The 22,987-nt window shown below is 43.9% G+C and overlaps 1 protein-coding gene across 2 annotated transcripts; it reads right to left on the reverse strand.

Annotated features, from left to right (window-relative positions):
* Nucleotides 1-8,884: 8,884 nt before the first annotated feature.
* On the reverse strand, nucleotides 8,885-14,850 carry gata2b (GATA binding protein 2b). 2 transcript variants are annotated; one of them, XM_011613774.2, is made up of 7 exons: nucleotides 14,435-14,850; nucleotides 13,891-14,258; nucleotides 12,944-13,531; nucleotides 12,810-12,857; nucleotides 11,604-11,749; nucleotides 9,946-10,071; nucleotides 8,885-9,831 (listed from the first exon to the last, which is right to left on the reverse strand). In XM_011613774.2, the coding sequence occupies exons 2-7, from the start codon at nucleotides 14,114-14,116 to the stop codon at nucleotides 9,547-9,549; spliced, it is 1,419 nt and encodes a 472-aa protein (XP_011612076.1). In that variant the 5' UTR covers nucleotides 14,117-14,258; nucleotides 14,435-14,850; the 3' UTR covers nucleotides 8,885-9,546. The 2 variants fall into 2 exon arrangements, with proteins under 2 accessions (XP_011612076.1, XP_003973222.1); XM_003973173.3 differs by lacking the exon at nucleotides 12,810-12,857 and having other exon boundaries at nucleotides 14,435-14,846.
* Nucleotides 14,851-22,987: the final 8,137 nt, after the last annotated feature.

Here is a 22,987-nt window from a genome sequence, read left to right on the forward strand (position 1 = left end):
ACGCCAAATCTTTGACTTTTGCTACTGCTAGGGATTAAAACCAGATTGTAATTGGGTTCTACTCCTCTTAATTCATTTGTATTGATGGCTTGTTACGCCTCTGTCACACAGCAGAGAGCAGAAGGGTCACAGCTCTGTGAATAAGGATGGACTATCATTTGACAAAGACGGGACATGAATGAGAGGACAAGGGAAAAATGAAGGGAGCTTTGATCGAGAGGCTTTTATAGCCACTAATACTGATCTGATTTAAAATGTCTGCAAGTTGTACTATGCTCACATTGGGAGAACAGAGTATTTCCCCACAGGTGTAATCCCTTGCATTAAATCACAATAGACTGGTTATAAAGAGGGAGCCCTCTTTGGAAGGGGGGGTGCACGTTGTGACTTTCCTCTTTGTCTCTTGTCATTCTCGCTTTTCTCTTTTTATGTCTGCGTAATCGCTGCGACTCTTAGTGTGCGGTAACGCTCGTTGAGTTCGGGGTCAAGTGTTAAGTGTTGTGTGTGCCGCCAGGATTTGTTCCAGATCATGTGCAGTTAACTGAGACGAGGTCAAGCACTTAGTTAAATATGAGACACGCTCGTTAAATGCAACAATAAAATCAAGATAAACTGGACCATGAAAAGAAAAACAACGCTGACATCTCCAACAAACATATCGGCCTTGAAAATGTTTCTGTTTAGTTATTGAAGAGATGTTTAATAGATGTCTGCAATTGCAAAACATGCGAAAACAAGAAATATATTCATCAAGTCCTGTTTAAAAATAGTCAAGTTCATGCTTGACGCAAGGAGGCCACCAGTTTATACTATTTAAGGGATTCTCTTTAAACACTGTAACCAGGTAAAGAGCTGCTTTTCACGCTCTTCTCATACTCTGACTGAGCATTGGCCTCTGACTCAGGGATTTCTGCCGCCGCCATGGAAGCTGGAGGGTTTAATTTGGAGCTGGAACTGTGCAGGTCTCAGTGGGGGAGCAGGATGGATGAAGCAAGAGGAGCCAGATAAAAGCAGAGAGGGAGAGTGGAGAAAGAGAGCGAGTGCAATAGGAGAAAGGAGAACAGGAGATTACTCAGCCTGCTTATCTCAAAGTGAAAGAAGGTTACAGTGATGAGATGCGGTGGTGGTGGTGGTGGTGGGGGGGGGGCTGTTAGTGTTTTGGGCTGCTGGTCAATGCACGGGAGAAAATCGCAGCGCTTCCTTATAAGACCTGGATCTCTGCTGAGCCCTGACCTCCCTGCGTAATGGCACGGCAAAGAAATGAAAAATGACCTCTCCCCAAATGCTACACTCAGGTTTGAAGTTTAAAGTGAAAACAGCCAGAAACATCAGGCACAAAACAAAGCTAAAGGCACACAACCTACAGGCAACACTCCACCATACTGACACACTTATGGACACATTTCCCAAAGTGGACCCAAGCAGGACTCCCAAACATGAAGCTGACAATCGCTATGACACCAGAAGACCTACGAGAAAATGGCACAAAATCAGAAAATAACGACGCCCAACAACATAAAAACGATGGATTAATGGTCGTGAATATAAATATTTATAAGAAATAGCAGCGGAACAACGAAGCTTCGATGCAGCGTAGAAACAAGAGGAACAATTTAGCCACTGGATCACACATTATTTACAAATCCCTGACAGACGCGTGACATTTTCTCAGCTCTGATTGAAGGCGGGAAGGGAAGTAATAAATAAACACGTCAATCCGCCGCACGGTGAAAACAGTTGCCATTTTAATTCGCTCATGCACAGAGCGAGCATTACACCAGAAAGAGTTTAATTACACAGATGAGGGTGAACCCCGTCATATGTTTTGAATGGGGACCCGTGGGACTGTCACAGGGAGTTAACTGGATTAGGATGGACAGATAGAGATGGAACCCCTGCTAAAATAATAGCATTAGGACCTTCGGAGGGAGCGCGAGAGATCCGCCGTCAGTCCGAAGCCGTCCAAGCATGATTGACTGGTGATAAAGACGTACAAATGAAGGAGCCCTTTTCCCTTTATGTGATAACCAAACATTTTACCGTACGGCCTTCAATGGAAAGAGCGCTCCTGCCTCAATTGGCATTGGGTATTTGGCTGGTTTCATCGTAAATCAATCAGATGGAATCTCACTGTAAACCGGCTTTCCATTGACCATCCTTCTTTTGAGCAGCACAATGAGGAGCGACGGACTGGATTGTGTTCCGTGAGGACGCTGCGTTGTATCTTTGTTCCCAGAATAATTGGCGACTGCAGCAGTTTCCGATTAGTCAGCCTCGCCTGCCCCCATGTAAAAATACCAGACACAAGAAAAGATAGTGAGCAGAATGTAACGGTAATAGTGATTTTTGTGAGCCGCAATCTTCTGCCATCTCCATTAAGTGGCAGAGAGCACAGAGCCGGCCTGATAACCTTGCAGTCTGGGAGGCTACGCCGCCTGCTTAAAGAAGACATCATTGGATTAAGCATACCCTCACACAACCTTAAACATCTGATCTCAAACTGATATGTGCATATTAATTGCTAATGTAATTAGAGCCGTGCAGCAAAGGTTATTAGAAACAGTCCCAGGAACATTCAAGGACCTACAGAAACTTCAGGCACACCTGAATAAAGTCCCTCTAATACAGGCTTATATTTGAAACCATCATCAAGTCTGTTTTAACCTGTATATATTTAATAATAATTTGTTTGCATTTGTAATGTCTTTGTCCCTCTCCCCCTCTCCTTCTTCGTTACCGGCCATCCATCAATATGAGCCTGGTCCTGCTCAAGGTTTCTCCCTTTTAAAAGAAAGTTTACTGCAACTTTTGCCTGCTCAGGGGTCAGGCTTTGGGGTTTTGTAAAACACCTAGAAACAATGTTTATACAAGATGCTGTAAAAATAAAATGATTGAAATGACTTAAACAGAACTTTACATCTTCTTTATATGCTGTATGTGTAGTGCTGCCATAAACCAGCAGGACCAGTATGAACCAGTTTCTATGAATATTGACAGAAGCAAATGAGGAACCTCGCGAGATCATGAAGTTTATTGTTACAATTCTTCTGTAAATATTACCAATTTTACAGGTTTGGCACAATAATATAATCAAATAAAGAATCCCCCCCCCCCCAAGAAAAATAAATTCAAATGATTGGTGGAAATTTCAATGTTTTGCATAGAAAAATCAGAGGGCAGAAATATAAGCTGAATAATTAAGATTAAATTAACGACAGAGAAAAGGAAATTATCAATCGTGTATCTTTAAAAAGGAATTCATATTCCAGCTAGTCTGTGCAAAATTAACAGCTTTGCTTTTTGTTGCCAGTGTACAGTAAGTTGTAGATAACAGACTATAAGAAAATTGATTGGTGTTGGTATTAATGACATAATGAGCTGCTGATTCTGTGTTGTTTCGCTGGAAATGTTGCTGCTGTTTGAACAGAGGAATGGAGGAGGCAAATGGAAGTGGCGCTGTTCACTTGTCAGGAGATGGATTACAGCAATTGAGAGGAAAAGCTTTTAATTTGGCTCTGGTGTGGTAATTAGGTTTGAATTTGCTGCACTCACTAAGAGAAATGAGGAGGGTAATGAAGTTAGTCATCTTACGGCGCGTGTTTGGAGAGAAGACGAGCAGGGGATTAAACGTGTGCAGTCAGCGACTCTCCTGCTCTAATTCATGGCGTGATGCTGTTTATTGTAGGTCTCACAGTTCTTTATGCATTAGTTAAGTGGTCCAAGCACATTAATGTAATGGAGCGAGATCATGAAAACCTGATCCACCGCCGTACCCTCCAGCTTAATATTGTCTCTGTAGGAAATACATTTTCTTCCGCCTGGCTCATGTCCCCCGTGCCTCTTTCTCTTGATTTCCTTGCACCCGTGTCTGAACCGAGCTGATGTCACTAATGGCTGTGCAGAAATGTGCAGAGGGGACAGAACGGGGAAATCTCAGGTTACAGCCTGGGGAGAACAACAGAGGAGCAGAAGTAGTAGGAAATAATTGAAAGTTGGGCGCTAAAGAGCCCAGATGAAGGGCTAGTGTCGGAAAAAATGAAAAAATAATAACTTTAACGTACAGAAAATGTGTTTTAGTGGTTCAATAGATAGAAGGAAGAAGACCTGCTGCATATATGCTTGTGTGTGTGTGTGTGTGGGGTGTGTGTGTGTGTGTGTGTGTGTGTGTGTGTTTGTATGTGAAAGAGAGAGAGCGAGAGTAGTGACACGAGGACCCCTGTATGACCCCTAAGAAGTGTGTAGGCGCCAGCGTTGGGTCTGATACTTGTCACATGATCCTGTGCTGCTCTCTCCATGCTTTTACAATACAGTACTAATCTGAACACACACACACACACGCACACACACACACACACACACACACACACACACACACACACACACACACACACAAACACAAACACAGAAATGGAAAGCTCATTGCTTCCTTTTTTCAGCACTGTGTGAATAGAATTATGTTTATAACCTCAGGGTTTGTTTACTCCTCTTTTGTCACTATTTCCTGTTGATTATCAGAGGTGGAGGAGACGAGGCGGAGGTGAGCAGCTTTCTGTGTGTATAACGGACACCTGCTCTCTGTCACGTCACCATATCATTGGCGACACGGTCCAAGTTCACCTACAGTAACCAACCGGTCCAACTGAACGTATTGTCCAAGCAGCCGGATGAGTCTCACTTTCTCCAGCCCAAGCATCATTTAAGCGGGGGCCAACTCCAGGCTGGCTTCCTGTTATAGAAAATGGCGGAACCAAGCAGCCCTCCCTGAGACAGACACACCCTCAACTGCTCCGTAGCCATCAGCAGGCATGCATCTGTGCATGTGATGTGTTTTGTACGTTGATAAGCACGAAAGAGGAAAAACAGTTCATTTTTACCCTCCTATTCTCACTTCTTATTGCTTTTAACACTTGAGGTCCAGTAAAGCTCAAGGACCTTCTCCACCTCTTCCCCCTGTTTCATCTCTATTAAACCCTTGACCTGGATAAATAGTGAGTTCTCTTACGTTACTGCAGAGAAACAAAATATTTGTTGCTTCTCCTCTTTTACGCAGTCATTTAGTAAACGAGGTTTATAGGCCACTTCTGTTTGGGTGTAATGGGGATGTGGCAGCGTTTTTATACACGTATAATTGGAGAGGCTGCGTTGGCTGAGGTTTCAGAATATGGAGTAATGGATTCAGTGTCACTTAATCCACAGTGATTGTGCTGGAGCTATTTTGCTGTTGTAAATGGCAATCTGAGCACCGTTGTCCTGGGATGTGACCTGGGGCACCGGTTCCTGGCGGAAGTGTTTTCTTAAATGACAATAAAAAAAACCCACATAATATGATGCCGTAAGTGAGCAGTTTGATCATCTTCAGATGACAAAAGATGCAGATTAAAGGAGTGTTGCTCTGCAGTCGGTGGACGTGTGAGCGAAACCGTGATGTGTGAGCACCTGTGAAAAACACTTGCTGACTATGATTGTGAGGCGATTCGGATCCCAGAACCATCATAGTGGTTCAGTTCTGCTTTAGCACCGTTAAGGGACTGTAGTCCAACCTTCCATAATGCTCACACTTCACCTCGGAGCCTGACCGCAGCGTTGGAGGGAGCTCACAAAGATTCTATCTAACAGAGGAACAGACCCAAGATGGACTAAATTTAATATGACAACTGTAATATTACGATTATTTCATTATTTGTGATTTATTATCATAAGTTAACAAAGCAGGATCTACTGGACCTACGTAGGCGATGCAGACAAAAGCATCTTTAGTGCAACACAGTGTAAGCACACACAACTGTTACTGAGAAAACACATTTGCGAGTGTGTGGGAGAGGGAGAGTGTGTGTGAATGAGTGATAAGGCTGTTAAACTGTTTAGGAAACACACATTGTCTACAGGGCTCATAAAGTTGCAGCAGCTGCAGTGGGTCCTGTCCCCATAAATGGCTCCTCTGCAGGTGGTAAAACATGGTCTTTATATGTGGCTGCACACGGGACAATGCAACAGGGTGTTGTGGCTGCAGCAACAATAGCAATGAAATTAAAGATGTGACGGAGCTGCTGAAGGCCACGTGGAAATGGTGACGGTGGGGGGGCAGGGCGGTCCACCCGGTCACCCGCACGTTCACCCAGCCGGCACCAGGAGCTTCAGTCGAGGTGGATCCATGTCGCTTTTCTTTTTCTCCTTCGTCTCCACGTCTGTGTCTCCAGTTTCTGTTGGCCTGATTTTCATCGCCCGCCCCTCCTACCTGTGTGAGACCTGTCTCACCACATCTTGGGAACTTTTTTGTCTTTGTGGCAGCGGCGTTCATGCCAGAGCGCGATGATTATTACGAAAAAGATAAAAAGTGAGGGGAAAAAGAGAGGAAATGAAAAGTAGCTTGACTTTGGAAGATTAGAGAGCATGCACTTGTCAGAAAGGCAATCACGTCAAATAAAAGAGAGCAAAGACAGAGATGGGAGAAACAAGAGATAGCATCCGTGTGTGTGTGTGTGTGTGTGTGTGTGTTTCATAGTGAGGACATTTTGCCTGGTCCTCACAACTTCAATAAAATGAGTAAAATGCATCTTATTCCACACAAGTTGCAAACAGGTGCAGCTTTGCCTTGGAAACAAATCTATAACTGAGGCATTTGATCACCAGGATCTCTTGGAGACACCAGGAGACTCAATGTGTTGTTATCTTCACCTTTTCTCTCTTTTGAGCTGGAAGCTCTGGCTTGGCCTTGGTAGCAGGGCTGCACCTGCATAGACAGCAGATCTGCTCTATCCTCTGGTTGCAGTCTTGGGACAGTGGTCTTTAGCGGGATGTGGGCCAGCACAGGTGTAATCGACCTCAGATGTTTTGTGGCTGCCCGACTCTTCCCGGCCTAGATACCCCACCTCTCAGATTTCCTGAGGGCTGAGCCCTGGGCTTTTTGTCAACCGTGTTATAAGATCGTGAGGACCAAGACGCCCAGTCCCTGTGGTCCCAACACACAGGACGTTCACAGAGTCCTGACAGGGCAGATCTGTGGAACAGGTGTATTCCTCTCTCTCTCTCTCTCTGTTTCTCCCTTCTGGATCCCCCCTTCTTCCTTTACTGGCGCAAAAGGTGGAAGAATAGAGGCGATTGTTTGAAGAACCGATTTGGTCGGCTTGAAAAGGATTTGTCGGTGTTTGTGGATCGGATTCTTGGACAATGTCCCACTTTTGAGAAAGCGAGGGAATGTGTCAGAGCGACATTCCCATTCTCTCTCTTTCTCTTTCTCTTTCTCTCTCTGTACGTGTAACAGGGACACGCCTTTCTGAGGATCAGATTTGTGAATAAGGTGATCTTCCAATAGGGTGAGTATAAGCAGATAAATAGGTTTTGTTTCAGGGAATGTTGCTGATGAAGGAGAAGCTAAAGAATGTGTTGACACAGCAAAGCCTGCAGTTGATCCCTAGTTCAGTAACAGGTATCCACACCTCCAGCAGCTGTAATCTTATCTTAATCTATTTAAATCACAGAGGCTGTAAGTTTTAAAAGATCCCCTTTTCCATTACACATGTCCCTGGATGCATTCCTACGCTATCATTGGTAAATAAATGCACCATGGTCTAAGGGCAGAATCAGAAAATAGAAGACAAACTTTAATATAGTGCACCCGCCTTAAGTGGACGAGTCAATAATAACAAATGGTTTGCAGTGTCGCTGCAGCTGTTTGAAAGCTGTGTGGAGGGTTTGTCATGTCTCTCCTGGGACACGGCTGATTATATCACACACCCTCAGTCAGATCTGAGCGTCTCACCTGTCTCTGATCTTTCTGGCCTCTCGCTGCTTTTTGTGTATTTCACCTCTCTTGAGACCGGCGCAGACAACACTTCTGTGTTTCGGGTTCAGAGATTTGACACATTTCACAGCCTCCCTCACCCTCTGAGTGCGGTTTAAGAGAGAGCTTTTGTACCGTGTAATCGCCATGGATTTTAGCTATTGAATTAACCACACTTCCTCTCAACACATTTAAATCGATATTTTAATTTTTTTTTTTAAAGTAGCGCGCGGTCATTACTCTCAGTATATCCCCTCATATAAGGAGTCACATGAGTCTGAGTGCACCATGAGGGTGCCACTCTTCCAGGGTGAAAGGTCAGGGAAGTTTTGGGGAGGAAGCTCCACACCACTCTTGCGTTGACCTTTGCCCCTGTAGTGGCAGGATGTTACCTTACATGGAGCTTAAGTCAGAAACAGATTGTGAGTTTAGAACCTTTTGTGGTTTTTATGGAAATTGCTTGACACGGGTCACAGGTTTTAAGGTGCTGATTTTGACCAGTTTATTCACTGGCTTCAATAACGCCGTGCAAAGAATCTGTAATTTGTTGTCTTTTAGTCGTCTTATCGGCAGTAACATTCACCATGACGAACCTATTTTTGTGTTAGTTTTCTAAATTACAATGATTTTAAGGTCATTTTGATCTACAACACATGGAATTCAGTTACAGGTGATAGAACCAATTTGTAGTAAAGGGATTAATTAGCGAAAATAAGATTGTTATGTAACGATAACCTGATGTAATATCGAATGAGGTCAATTTCATTAGCATTAATGCCTGGAAGAGCATGAACAGATGCGACTGATTAAATAATTGGGAAAAACACTTAACACACACAGGTGCAGCCAGACTCAACAACAATAATTTGCAACACAGTGAAGTAGCCTATAATAGCTCATTTTAGCATTGGTTAAGTGTAATAAAATTCTAGTTTTGAGAGAAAACTGTTAGATATTCTACTAGATGATTGATGGCTGTTGTCATCATCACCAGAACCAGCCACTTTATTTTTAACTTTATAGAGCAGGGAAGAAAGGATTTGCAAACATTCATGATGCTAGTTTTTAGTGATTAGTGTATGTGGAAAAGAAAATCAGATTAGATAATTCTCATGATTTCTTTATTTCTTATGAGTATAAATGGTGACCAACTCAGAGAATGCGTTTCAGTTAAAAATATAGTCATAACTGGGATATCCATATTTTGAGTACAAGATGACGAGACAGCGGAAATAAATTATCAGAATAACAATAATAAGTATTATTATTAAAACAATAATAAAAAAAATCAGTGTCAAATTGGAGTTCTTTAACCTTTTAGGTTTGTTTATTTTATGAAAAATTCCTTTGAAATCCAGCATTTTTGGTGTTATGTGGTTAAAGAGGATGGTTCTGTCTGCGACCGCCTCTTCATTTGCTCTCATCTACAATATTCACAGTTACTGTTCAGAACCAACTGCCATCAGAAAGACCGTCAGAGGGAGGACACGACGAGGTGCAGGGACATTTCTGTGATTAAATATGCGTGCCTGGCTGACAGAAAGCAAAATATCTTCCACCATCGGTACCTGTACATGAGGAGGTAAACAAAAAGGTCCTTTCCTCCCACAACACAAACGCCGTCAGCTCCACCAATCATGCAATAATCAAAGCTGAAGACACCCAATACTGTGTCTCTTACAATTGTACGCACCGTCTCTTCCTTAATCAAGCAGCCATCTTGGGTCCATTCCAGCTGAGCCCCCCCCCCCCCCCCCCTTCCTCTCTCAGCCCATGGCTGTCACCATGTTCGAGTGGTGAGGGTGCCCAAAGGAAGGGTGTATGGGGGTTGGGGTGGGGAGCATGTGTCCGGCATGGCTGAAAGGTGGCAGGTGGCCCATGGACATGTGTCCGGCCAGAGAGGCAGTGCTGAAGGGGGAGCTCTTATCGTGTAAGCTTTTGGGGAAGTCCTCATAGACGTCGCTGCACCGCTTATTCTTTTTGGATTTGTTAGACATTTTGCGGTTCCGTGTCTGTATTCCCTCCTTCTTCATAGTCAGCGGCCGGTTCACCTGTGCGACGAACAGCGGGGATCAATATTTCTGCACACGCATGACATTCCAATGCTAGTTCTACTCTTTGGCCGCCCTCATGGGCTCAAACTGGTGACCGAGACTGGGACTTACATTGTGCAGTTTGTAGTAGAGGCCGCAGGCGTTGCACACAGGGTCCCCGTTAGCATTACGCCGCCAGAGCGTAGTGGTGGTTGTCTGACAGTTGGCACAGCAAGTGCCCGCTCTCCTGGCGGCCGACTGTGGAAGACGCAAGAGGTCATTAAATCAGAAAACACATAACACATGTAACACATCCACTGTTTGAGATGTGTTTAAATTCCTGCTTTGAGGATGATTCAAATGTCTTCATGAGTCTAAGTTGGGCTGAAACAAGCCTATTTGTATTTACTGTTGATCAATCCACACAGCCTTGGGCTGGGATGTGTTTCTCCCAAGTTTTCCTTCATGACAGCAGCATGAATGAAATGTCAGATGAGGATTATTTAACATGAAGCTGCACTTTTGTTGCCCCATTAACTATAGCCCAAACTGAGCCACTTGATTAATTTAAGGAGTGAGAAGACCCCCCTGCCTTCTGAATGTCACTTCTTGACTAGTGACCTGACTAATTCCCTACAGGAAATTTGTTACTCCACCGTCAGTCAAAGTCTTCTAATCTATCCAATAATATCCAAATAATGTTAGTTGATTTAAAGGCGTCGGCTGCGAGGTCACGCACAGCTTCAGAAGCCCCCCTCGGTGCGTTTAATAATCACTTTACTTTCTCCGACATGTCCGGAGATCTTGACCACTATAAAAACCTGGTTGTAGTTATGAGGCCTCGGGAGGAAACAGGCGCTGGCCCCGCTGCTTTATCTGGACCGGTCAGACATCCGGATAGGAAACAACTGGAAGGCTGCTGAGCACCAGACGCTGCAGGAGCGCTGCGGGCTCCGAGAGAGCCTCACGGAAACCAGGTCTGATCTGCTGTTCACTGTGTCTAACTCAGACGCGCAGATAAAAATAAAGAACTCAATTGTGCGTGACCGTTGCTGTTGCACCTGAAGGGCAGGTACTCTCGTTTGCAGCAGCGAGGGGGGATGCGTTCAAATACGAATGAGTGCGGGTTAAAATCTCGTCTTTTTCCATCTTTTTATATTAATATTTCATTCATTAAATACGCATCCGACAACAGAAAAGTCATTTTAACAGACAAACAATTAAGCGCCGACAAATTAAAACGCGCGGTAATTTTATCGTTCGATTCAAACGTGTGAGCAGATCGAGGAGTTCCAATTCTAAAATAATCTGAGGCTTCTTTACGGAGTGAAAATAAATGAAGTCAGGTTTGTGTGATTAATTCATAGCAACATTAATCTTTGACGCAAGTCATGATGGGAAATGCTGCTTTGTTCCTTTTTCACTGAAACTCGTGGCCCCGCCAAATATCAGCTCACCACGTGCTTTTGACATTTTCCAATCAATACAGATGTGGGTTTACAAAAAAAAACTTGGTGGTGGAAAAGGTCAAATCTGAATTCAAACGTAAAGCGCCAGCGGTGGTGGGAGCTTTGTGACTGATGAGGCCGCGTCTATGGCAGCAGATGATACCGGAAACAAGGCAGATGCGCTCAGGAGGAGCCAAAGGTGCGCCCCACGCACAATGCCTGGAAACTGATTGAGAACATATAACTTTCCTGGAATTGTAACCCGCCTCCCCCTTCCCCGGCTCCGAGACTCTTTCATTCTTTTTTTTAAATGTACTGAGACACACACTCACACCCACTCACCAGCCTGCGTTTCGGTTTGATCAGCGGTCTGTTCTGTCCGTTCATCTTGTGGTAGAGCCCGCAGGCGTTGCACAGGTAGTGCCCGGTGCTGTCACGCCTCCACAGCGGCGTGGACGTGGCCCCGCAGTTAACGCACTCGCGACCCTCTGATGAGGAACACAACGCAGGGACGTTTAGAAAACGACGTTCTCCCTTTATGTCTTCGAAACGCTGCTTTTTGTGCAGTTGCAAACTCTTTTAATTTACAATGAACACATTTCATACAGAATTTTGGCCACGTTTCCTATAAAAGATCGGTAAAAACAGTGAAATGCATTTATCAGCCAGTAAAAACAACAACCCAATCATAAAAGTATGAGGTTGAATGTATTTTAACACCCCCACATGTTTCAGAACCTGGTGAAATCTTTCGAGCACCAATAGATATTCTCTGTTATTTGCATTATTTACATATTTTCTACATTTTTTCGCATATATTTAAAGTGCGCTTAAGCCTTTTGAGATAATCAAATGGAAAATGGTTAGAAACGTAAAATGGGAATTTTGAAATTTGATTTCATGCACGCAATATTTCAACTAAATGACAGGGATATAAGTGAGAGAGAAATAGTCAAGAGATGTCTGGTGTAACAGAGAACAAGTGTTCGTCAGTCCAAACACTCAGATTTTGGCTCCGTGCACCTGCAGATCTCGTTGTCTCACCTCTTGGGAGAGCTCCAACTCGGTTTGTTTGTGCAGCCAGATTGGGCGTAATTACAGAATCATGGTTAACAAAGGGGGGGGGGGGGGGGGGGGGGGGGTGATCGCAGCAAAGGACTGTCAACCGACAGCATTTACAAGAAATTAACATTACAGCACAATTAATTGAAGTATCAAGGTAAAGGAATATTTTATGGCTCATATTGTAAAAGACAACAATTAAATTCCAGGCCGAGTTTCGGAAAATCGTGAGGACAAACACAAAATGCTGCACTTAGATAAACACAAAATAGGCGTGTGTGTACTTTTTTTATTTGAAGGAAATTTCTTATTTTCTCTTAACGTTTTTAGTGTGAAATAATTGTATTATATGTAATAATTTTGTAGCAATTGTAAGAATAAAATAAGCGCTTAAAATCAGCAACATTTAAGAAATTGGCTGTTTTGCCATTTGATGATTTTTATCCCCTCCCCCCCTCCCCCGAGACACATTTGTTTCGTTCTAACCTGACTGTAGATAAGGATCAGGCCTCGAAGGTCCTTGAATCTCAAAATCTAATTTGAGGAGAAGCTCTATGAATTTTGCGCATATTTTCCTTGATACATTCTGAATGTGCTGCGTTGCACTTCAGCGCACTCACCGGTGCAGGAGCGTGTCTTCCCTTTGTTTTTGTGGGGGAAACCGTGTGATGACCCCAGCAGACTCCCGGGGTGAAACAGGCTGCCGCCGTACTCGTGCGCCGCTGGAAGAGTGTAGGCGGGATATGTCGGTATGGGATGGTGGGTGGAGGGGGTCTGAGCACCCATGGAGGCCAGGTTGGTGCGGAGCGGACTGGAACACTCCATCTTCATCCCCTCCGTTAGAGACACTTGGTATTTCATAGACTCCTTCTCGTCCATTCTGGTGGCCGGGGGAGACGCGGCTCCCGGGTCCGGTGATACGTCCTTAGGAGGCGTCGGTGGGAAAGCGTACAGATGGGGACTGGAGTGGGACGGCGGGGACAACGAAGACGCGGAGACCGTGTTGGAGCTGCTGCTGCACGGGTAGACGGCGGAGAGTCCGCCGGGGGACGCGGAGCCGTGTGGGTGCAGGCTCGGCTTGCTGAAAGGACTGACGGCCCAGGCGTTGTGGTGGTGAGCCGAGAGAGCCGCTTTCCCCCCGTCCAACCACGAGAGCCCCGGACTGTGGAGGAGGTGAGGCCGACAGACCTGAGTCGATGTCAGGCGAGCTGGACATGACAGAAAAGTAGGTTTAATGTTATCCATCCCGACCTGCGAGCTCTGAATGAGAAATTGTGACATAGACTTGTTGATTTTCTGGAGGTGTGGTCTGATTCTGAGACCTAGGAAAAACGAAGCCTTTGCTTCTTCATTCACTTCGATTTTGTTACAATCATTTTAAATTCTCGCTCGTGTTCATGAAAAACAATCATTGGGGGAAAACACTAACGCTCTCATCTGCCGGAAATGTTTCTGCAGCTAAACACTAGTAATTTATGGGTCAGTGAGTTAGTTTTTAAAGAAATCAAATTGCCCGGATTTTGAAGGCTGCTGTGTGAGGTTGTGCGTAAAGGCCGCTCCATCTCACCGTGCGCTGGGCTGTAGGACACTCTGGCCCGGGCGGAGTTATGGTAGTACGGGTTTCCCTGCGAATCCAGGTGATTAAAGAAAACATCCACTTCGTCTGGGGGCAGGAGCTGCGCCGTGGGCTCCATGTAGTTGTGCCCCAGGCCGGGATGATGAGAGTCCGGGTGCTGACCGTTCAGCATGGCGTGATGGTGCATCCAGCGAGGCTGCTCCGCCGCCACATCCATCGCTATGGTTCGGCCCTTGAACAGGATCCAAAGAGTGTGGTGGTCTAAAATACTTCTCCGCTTCGGTGCCGATTGCGGCACTGCCTACAGAGTACTACTTTATCTGTCCTACTCCCCTCTTCTTAGGATCAGGTATTTCGTTCTGTAAGGGACAAGAGACAGACATTGGAAGTTTAAATAACGTCAAACGTTTTTTGACTGATGCGCAAACATCAAATATTCACTCCATCATCCCCTTCACTGCCACGCTCTCATGCAGACTGTAGATGTGCACCTAAATATTTTACATTTAACAACAATTTCATAAAGATGCCGTACCTATTTATCAGTATTTTATCCACATGATCATCGCGGGTAAAGTGGTTTAGGTCCGTCTCGGCTCTTGTCCAGTTTCCTGCTGGTTTGTCATCCGTCCGCGAACTCCTTCCGCGGGGACTTGGAGCAACACGTCGAACTGCGGCTGACAGCAGGACCAGCCCTGTCAAAGTCAGAGGCGGAGTCTCCTTTAATGCTCCCACTCAGCCAATGGCGCAGGAATGACCACGAACAGAGGAGGTTCCTCTAATAGTCGAACGCGTTATGAAATTCTGTTGCGCCGCGTGTGAAGGTTGAGGCCATCGTTTCAACCATCGAGTTGGAATCATCACGGCACCAAAGCCGAGACGAGCCCCGTCAAAGGCTTCATGGTTTGTGCGTTGTGGCACGATGGGCGACTCGTCTCCATAAAGACAGTCATCAACAGTCGCCTCACTTTCACGCACTTGCAGTCGGCTCAACGCACCAGGCGACCGGGGCCGAGCAGCCGCCTGCCTGACGCCGCTTCCTGACGTCACTGCGTCGAAAAAGACGGACAAAAACAGATTCAGGAGATGAACTTTGTGTGGAGGGCTGGAGGAGGGGGGGTCGAGTACTGCGGGGTTGATCCCGGCAGATTAACTCAATGAAGGACCATGCAATCCGATATTTACAGTGTGACAATATCGATAATGAAACCAGTCCGGTGTCCCTGACATGACTGGGACTTCGAAGAACACACCAGTACAGGCAAAACAATAGGTGGATAAAATCTTTTAGATTAGATTAGATTAGATTAGATCTATCTATCTATCTATCTATCTATCTATCTATCTATCTATCTATCTATCTATCTATCTATCTATCTATCTATCTATCGCCGTTTTTATCGTATTATTTTAAACCCACCATGAGAAATGATTTGTTCTAAATAAAGATCGGGACGAAAATCAGAATAAGATTATTTATAAGCACCACGACTCTTTTATAAAAGGAGCATTAAGAGGAAACCGTGCGCGCAGATTGAAGGAGGAGTGCAGGGACGAGGGTGGCAGTATTAGAGCTCATCAGCATGATAATGTGGAAATACACATGCTCGGAGTGTGAGCCCTTTTGATCTGGCGTGGCGATAAAACCTTATCGGCGGCGAACATCCACTTCCATTTTAGGATTTGACATTAATTCAATCCGCCCTTTTTTTCACTGCACTTTTTCTCTTACGGGCCCAGGAGAATGGGGTCGCGGCCCGATTCAGCTCTGAGAATCTCATTATGGGACTACCACCGAGGGGAGAGGGGTTTACTTTATCGTAAAGATAGGCCTAAATAAAAATAAACTATCCCTGCGTTCGTTTTTTATTCTTATTCTTATTCTTATTCTTATTATTCTTCTTATTATTATTATTATTATTATTATTGTTGTTGTTGTTGTTATTTACTAAAAGCTAAAATTGTGTGCAAATTTTGTCAGACACAAGTGCGTCTGTGTGTAGATTTAAGGGGAGAGAAATCCAGAGCCGGTTAAGAATCCTCGCCTGAGCCTCCCACTGATTTAACGCATCCCTGGGTAATTTTTCATCGGTGCCGGCTAATCTTTGTTCTTTGTGAAGATAATAAATGGCCTAATCGTTATCAGCGAGCCGCTGGAGGTGTCGGAGAGAATGGGGCTGATCGGGCCGGGAAAGTGCCGCAGAATAAATGGCATTTCTTATCTCTCCCTCCCAGATTATCGCCGCCTTTTCAAACTCCCGCACAACAAATACATCCAATCCAGGCAATGCATCATTTACCGGAGCAGATCTGTGTAAATGATGGACAGATAGAGAGGGGAGTGCACGCGCCGCGGATGCACGTCTAAAGTCTTTTTTAGAAGATATAAATAGAGCTTTCCCGATTTTTAAGAGTCATCGGAGAATTCCGGGTCTTTGTGGCGTGTTTTTGTGTTGGACTTAAGTTAAAGCTCCAGAAGGATTCATTGTTTTCACCATCCTAGTGATAATTTGCAAATACGCAAATGAGAACGAGCCTAGTTAAGATAAGAATATGAAGAAAATATTTGATTTACCGTGATAGTCCTTTTAAAACCATCAGTCCGAGGCCTGAAGTTGTTTAACAGATTGAGCAGTGTTTTTATTTATCACATCACTTACAAGCTTTAGTTTTCTTCCTTGTAATTAATCGGATTAAATTTAATCAGTTAAAAGTTGAAGTGCAAAACATAATCAGAAAAAAACACTAATTCAGAAAGACTATTATTTCTTTTTTTCTTTTTACATTTGTAAAGAGTTTTATTTTACACAGTCTGTTTAATAAGATTTTTGTTTTGGGGTGTGTTGTGTAAAGTGCGCGTGTGTTTGTGTGTGCGATGGGCGAGCGACCAGTTATGTCAGAAAAAGGTATTTTTCCATTATACACAAACTGGATGCTTAATAACTTGGCAGCTGCAGCCCAGGGTGCTGCTGATGGTCTCCAGGGTAACAGAGATAACAGCGCAGTCATTTTCCATATCTTACAGTCTATTATATTCAAGGATTAGTTCTCCTTCCCCAAAAGGTCAAACATAAAGTCAAGCCAAGCAGGCCGCCACCCCCTCCTTCTCTTCTTCCCTATTTTGACAGAGCATTTGTGATCTTTATTTTTTTTTTTTTTTTAATATGGTAATTTTTGCTGAGCTGTGGGACACCTTCAACACAAACACCCGATTTTAAGTTGTTTTATTTGGTTACCGTCTTGTTTATTTAAAGTGTTCTGCTGCAGGTTTTGTCCAACAACAACGTATTTGTAAACCATCATATATGAAAGCAGCGGGAAATCTTTCAAATGTAATTAATTTAGAGAAATTAATTCCTATGTTTCGAATACTGTAATCATTTTAACGTCATAACCTTTACGTTTTCATTTTAAATTTGAGTGGTAAGTTATTTCAGAAACACTTAAAACTGAAAGTCTTCCTTTATGTTTATTGGAAACTTTTTATTTTGAGCCTGAAGTGACGTTTAAGAGAATTTCAGCATCATCTGGGAGGCTGCAGGGAAATCATTAGTCAGACAGTGACACCTAGCGGTCATTAGTGACCATCGATAATCTCAAGCAATCATTTATAAAAAGGACTTCATTCATTCATTCTGAGTGCGAAATGATTATATACATTTTTTTCATTTTAGGGCTGTTGATCTATGAAATCTTGAGAATTATCTTCAGTACTTCATAAAGTCAGGGGTTCACCACTTCATTTCCTGTCCACAGAGCACCAGGAAGTGAACGTTTACATCAGCATGTCAATTAAAACTTGTCAGTCAGACTCTGTCAGAATTTAGTTATCCTGGGAATTAAAGAATCCAAAACAGGCTTTTCTTTTCTCAAACCAGAGTGAACATCACACATTCCGCCTTTATTTTGTCTCGATATTAATCCGACTCTCCCATGATCCAGTGCTCAGGAGACAGGAAGTCAAGATGGAACTAGAAAATTCTGTTTCTACTCATTATGGTGAGCTTAATAAGTGAGATGGCCTCCTAAAAATTAACAGCTGAATGAGCTGCCCTGCACACGTTTGGACTTTAAAATCTTGAATGGGGCTTACCCCAGTCGGATCTTAGACACAACAGCCGTGCCTCACTGAAGAGGAATTCATTCACTGGGGACCACGAACATCCAAACTAAATAGCTTCGCGATCACTCAAAGGCTGCTTGGAAAATTCTGTCTGTCTGTGTGTCTGTCTGCCTGCCCGTCCATCTGTCTAATGAGGGGATTTTAATGAAACTTTCAGGAAACGTGCATAAGTAAGAGCTGCTTAAATTCTGGTGACGTTGCAGATTCCAGAACTTTGAGCTTCTCAAGATCAAAGCCAAGGGGATTTGATTCTAAAGTGCTCTGCTATGTTATGTAACCTTGTATTACTCCTGCCTATATGGGTGTAAGTCACAGCACGTGGAGATGTGAACGTCTTGGTTTCTAGCGTATGTTGGGGAGAAAGTGATCAGTTTTCTCCCCATGCTGTTGCCATCAGAGGAATGAGACGGAAGCTTCAGTTTACTTGCTGCAAGGGCGACCACGCGTCTGCAGTGTGGGCTACAAGTGTGGGCCCTGGTGAGGTTTATTCTTATACTAGCACATGAACATGTAAGATTACAATAAGCATAAGTGTAAGCGTCATATGATAAAGCATAAGCGTCACATGATAAAACAAGCATGATATATACAAAAGGAACATATAAGAAAATGGGGGATGGATGGTCACAGGATGGACAGGTTGTCCCCTGCTATCTCGAGGTGATAGAACATCAGCTAAAGTAGGTCAGGGTTCTGGTCAGGAGTGATAATAAGTAGTTCCAGCATTGTTATATGAACAGGTTGAACCTAACAGTGTATCAGACCTGTCTCCTCTGACTGATGTCAGCACTGCCAAAAGCTCCCAAGAAATTCTTGCTAGATAAGAGGTAACTGTTGCTGCCCCACTTCTTGTCATATTAGGAACAACATTCTGATCTTTTTAAGTGGCCAGTTTCACTCTGGGGGTTGGGATTATTGGTAGCGCACTGCCTGGAACAGACACACCGGCCTGCATTGTTTAATATTGTTAAATGTTAAGTTAATTCCTGTACCTGAACCTGCAGTGAAGAAACATCTGGCTGCTTCATGTAAGCTAACGAACAATCCTGTCCTGCTTCTTACACACAAACACAAAGACAGGATACTGAAGTTATGTGATGGCAGCTTCTGCGTGTGTGTGTGTGTGTGTGTGTGTGTGTGTGTGTGTGTGTGTGTGTGTGTGTGTGTGTGTGTGTGTGTGTGTGCATGCTCAGTAACTCTGCAGGTGTGAGAGAAAAAGCAACAGAGAGGCGAGAAACATCTGACCATTACTCCTCCTTCACCACATCCTTTATATTGTACTTCACTTCTTCTGCAGACAGATGCAAAAGCCTACACACACACACACACAGACACACACACACACACATCAACATTTTCTAATTTTCCCTGTGTGTTTGGTTATTAAATGTCAGACATTTTCAGGGCCTTTGTGTGGATTACGATGAGCCACCTCTGACTTCCTCCTGGCCTCCGTTGTGCTTGTGTCACCTGGCATTATCAGATTAGATGGCTTTATTTCTTTGGTATCTGAAATAGAGTCTGCCTGATCAGCATTCTCAATCTCCTCACCTTTCCATTCACTGGAGATTTTCCCTACATCTTCATGGATCATGATGAAATAATAAACCTCTGATAGGGGAGATGGAAAACGCTGAGGCAGTCTCAACACATAATTCCTACAGCATTTTTATATGTAGAGCACCCACTTTTAATGTAGGAATATCATATTTAATAAGAAAACATGTGAAATTGGTCCTTAGGTGCAATGCAGCTGAGGCAGAAGACCAATATTCACCACTTTGTCATTAGCAACAGTCAGTAACGAGGTCTTAAAATACTTTAGATGTATTGTAGTTTAATTCTTACAAAATAAAACTATTTTATTTGTGATTCTTATTCTTTTGAATATTCTTCCTATAAACTGCGTGTTGCCAGGCCGTCACATGACACTGCAGACACTGCCCATCCTGACAGTTAATGACATAAATATGTTAATTCCTCTCAAAATTCTGTAACTTTGTAAATATCTCAACCCTTAACACCTACTGCAGCTTCCAGCCTCTATTCATCTCTGATTTTAAAAAAAAGCTTTTTTTCACCTCACCCTCTCGTGCTCATGTAGATGTGACAAGAGATGGAGCGCGGCCTGCCACATGGCGCCCTCTGTGTCCTCCCCTCCCCTCCTCTCCTTACCACATCAGGATACACTTGTTCTGGTGAATTCCGGTTTCAAACGGAACGCTGCCTTGCTTTGGTTTTCTGCAGGACCAGTATTAAAAGCAGGCACATGCTGTCTCTCGCTGTCCCTGTGGTCAGGGAGGGGGAGCCTCTAACGGCCCGTTAGACCCGCACACCTTTGCAAAGTCACGCGTTCCTGCTTCCTCCTCCTGAACCTCCCTCAGCCTTAACAGGCTGCATTCAACCATGTGAGCATCATCACGACATTAAATGGATTTTTCAAACGGGGTTTTCCAGTCAAAAACGCCAGTTTTGACTGTAGGCCACAAGCATTTGCCGCCATTCTCACCTTGTGCACCTCAACATGCGTGAATCGGTTGCTGACTCCTGCAGATGTCAATCCTGTTTGAAGAATCCAGATTTTCAGGCCTGCTAAACCTCTTCATGACCTTTGACCCCAGTGTTGGCAAATATGAGTTCATTTATGTTAAATCTAAAATAAAACCTCTAGTTTTAAAGTCAGATTTCAGCAGTTCTGAGTCCAAACTCATCTGTTGCAAATGTAAGAGACTCTCTGTTACTGCCAGGTTTAAAACATTTACATGTTGTTATAACATTGTTTTAGCCAGAACATGATGTAGACACTTTCCTGACCCTGATATTGTTTTGGATTCTTTATTTTCATCTGGTTCACAATCTGCATTGTTCTGTTGTTTCTTTGCTCCCAATGCCTCTCGGTGCCTGTGGCGGAGCTGCCCTTTCTCGTGAGAAACAACTGGACACAGCTGGAAAAGTCATTCCAAAGTTTTAATTTTAACTAACCAACATCGCCACCTGGTGTTCGACAGACAAACTGGCTCATTTCAGAGGTTCCATCAAGAAGGGAGGCCAACTGACAGATGACAGGCTTTAAAAGTTGCACCTAGAAAAGCGCCTGATTTCTTGCTCTGAACTCAGTTTCAATCAGTTTACTGATCTTTGTCTTTTACGGTCACAGCTACACTCAGATGGATATTTGGAGACTGCGTAAAGTATAAAATCTCACATTTGTTTCTATTGGGAAGCATTTTTGTTCTCAGCCAGGGGTCAATAAACTGAGGATGTGCTAGACTTCTGTATTAGTGCGATTTTTTTTTCTCTCTACACACTAATGAATGACACAGGTCACAGGGGAACTTCCCTCAGAAGAGCACAGGGCTTCTCAGAGGGATGTGCTGGCTAACCGCTGCCCAGGCTTGGTTTCCGGCCCTGGGGTAGCAGAGGCTGCCGATACCCCTCACACTCCGCAACCCTGCCACTATCACCCAACTCCAGACACCATGCCAGGATACTGTGGTGACACAACCCTGGGCCTCTGTTCCTCCCTTGTCAACAAGACTGATGGATATAAAGAAGCGAAAACAAATGACAGAAGACAGAAGAGACGCTGACATTTAAAATAAATGCTGCAAACAAGATATGCCGTCATATTTTTGTCTGATGTTTCGCTGTTGCTGTGTTTTGCTTAAGAGTTGGAGTGGGATGTGTGTACATAAAACTGAAGATATGATCAAATAATTTTAAAGATTTTGATTAATTCCAACTATTTGAATGAATTGTCTTTAGAAGTAGGGAGCTGCAGTTTATCATTGGTCAACAATGGTTTAACAATGGTCACACACACACACACACACACACACACACACACAAACACACACATGTTGGCTAGACTTGTTTTTAGAGCATCACAAATGTCTTTTTGATTACATTAATAGGATTTTTAAAAAATAAATAAAGAAAAAAGCTGGCGATTTTACTTTCATACTTTCAACATGGACCAATATAATAGCATCCACTAGAGGGCAAAATACGGACATTTCACGCTACAACCCCAGTTTTTCAGCCCTGAAAATTAGCACGGTCAACATCTGACTTTAATAGTGTCTGAGGAGATTCCAGTAACTCCTGTTTCCACCTACAGACCCAAATAGGTGAGCTAATGATGTGTGTGTCCTGTCATGAGTGTCCAGAGTGTATTCCTGCCTCTCAAACAGTCACTGCTGGGATAGAATCCAGTAACCCCTGCCACCCTAATTAGAAATAAGTAAACATTAACAGAACCGGGTGACTTTTGAATGGTTTGCATTTAATCAAAATGCCATCATGCATGTCATTTCAAGACCACGCAGGCTCTCGTACATATCACATACTGAAGGCCACAATACACATTTCATCTGCAACATGAGGACGTTTTTGCCTGGTTCACACGACTTCAAGGGTCTGTTTGAAGATTCAGATTTAGTTGTAAGGTTGAAGATAGCATTAGTTCAGGTTGAGGTCAGGGAGGGGGTTGGGCATTGGAGGTGGGGGCTGGGTGAAGTCCTTACAAAGATAGAATTATAATTTGTGTGTGTGGGTTAGACAGACAGACAGACAGACAGACAGACAGACAGACAGACAGACAGACAGACAGACAGACAGACAAAGGGTAAAAGAAAGATATAGCCCGACATGCCCCACTGTTTTATAAGTGGTGCATGTGAAAGACTGTGGTTGTCTAGAGTCTAGACTCTACCCACGACCTGTGTGTGTGTGTGTGCATGTGCACGCACAACTACACACACACACAAATACTAACAGGGACACTAGTGAGGACAATTTGAAGGAAGTGAGGTCATCTTGTCTGCAGACCACAGAAGGTCTGTTTGAGGTCTTGGTTTTAAGTTAGAACTGTCAGATTAAGGTTTGCTTAAAGGGCCGAGGAAGCCATTTTGTCAGAGAGGTCTCACAATGACAGAAGAACAAGCAAGCGGGCGCATTTGTTAG

Source organism: Takifugu rubripes, chromosome 19, assembly GCF_901000725.2.
Source record: "Takifugu rubripes chromosome 19, fTakRub1.2, whole genome shotgun sequence".
Taxonomy (NCBI): domain Eukaryota; kingdom Metazoa; phylum Chordata; class Actinopteri; order Tetraodontiformes; family Tetraodontidae; genus Takifugu; species Takifugu rubripes.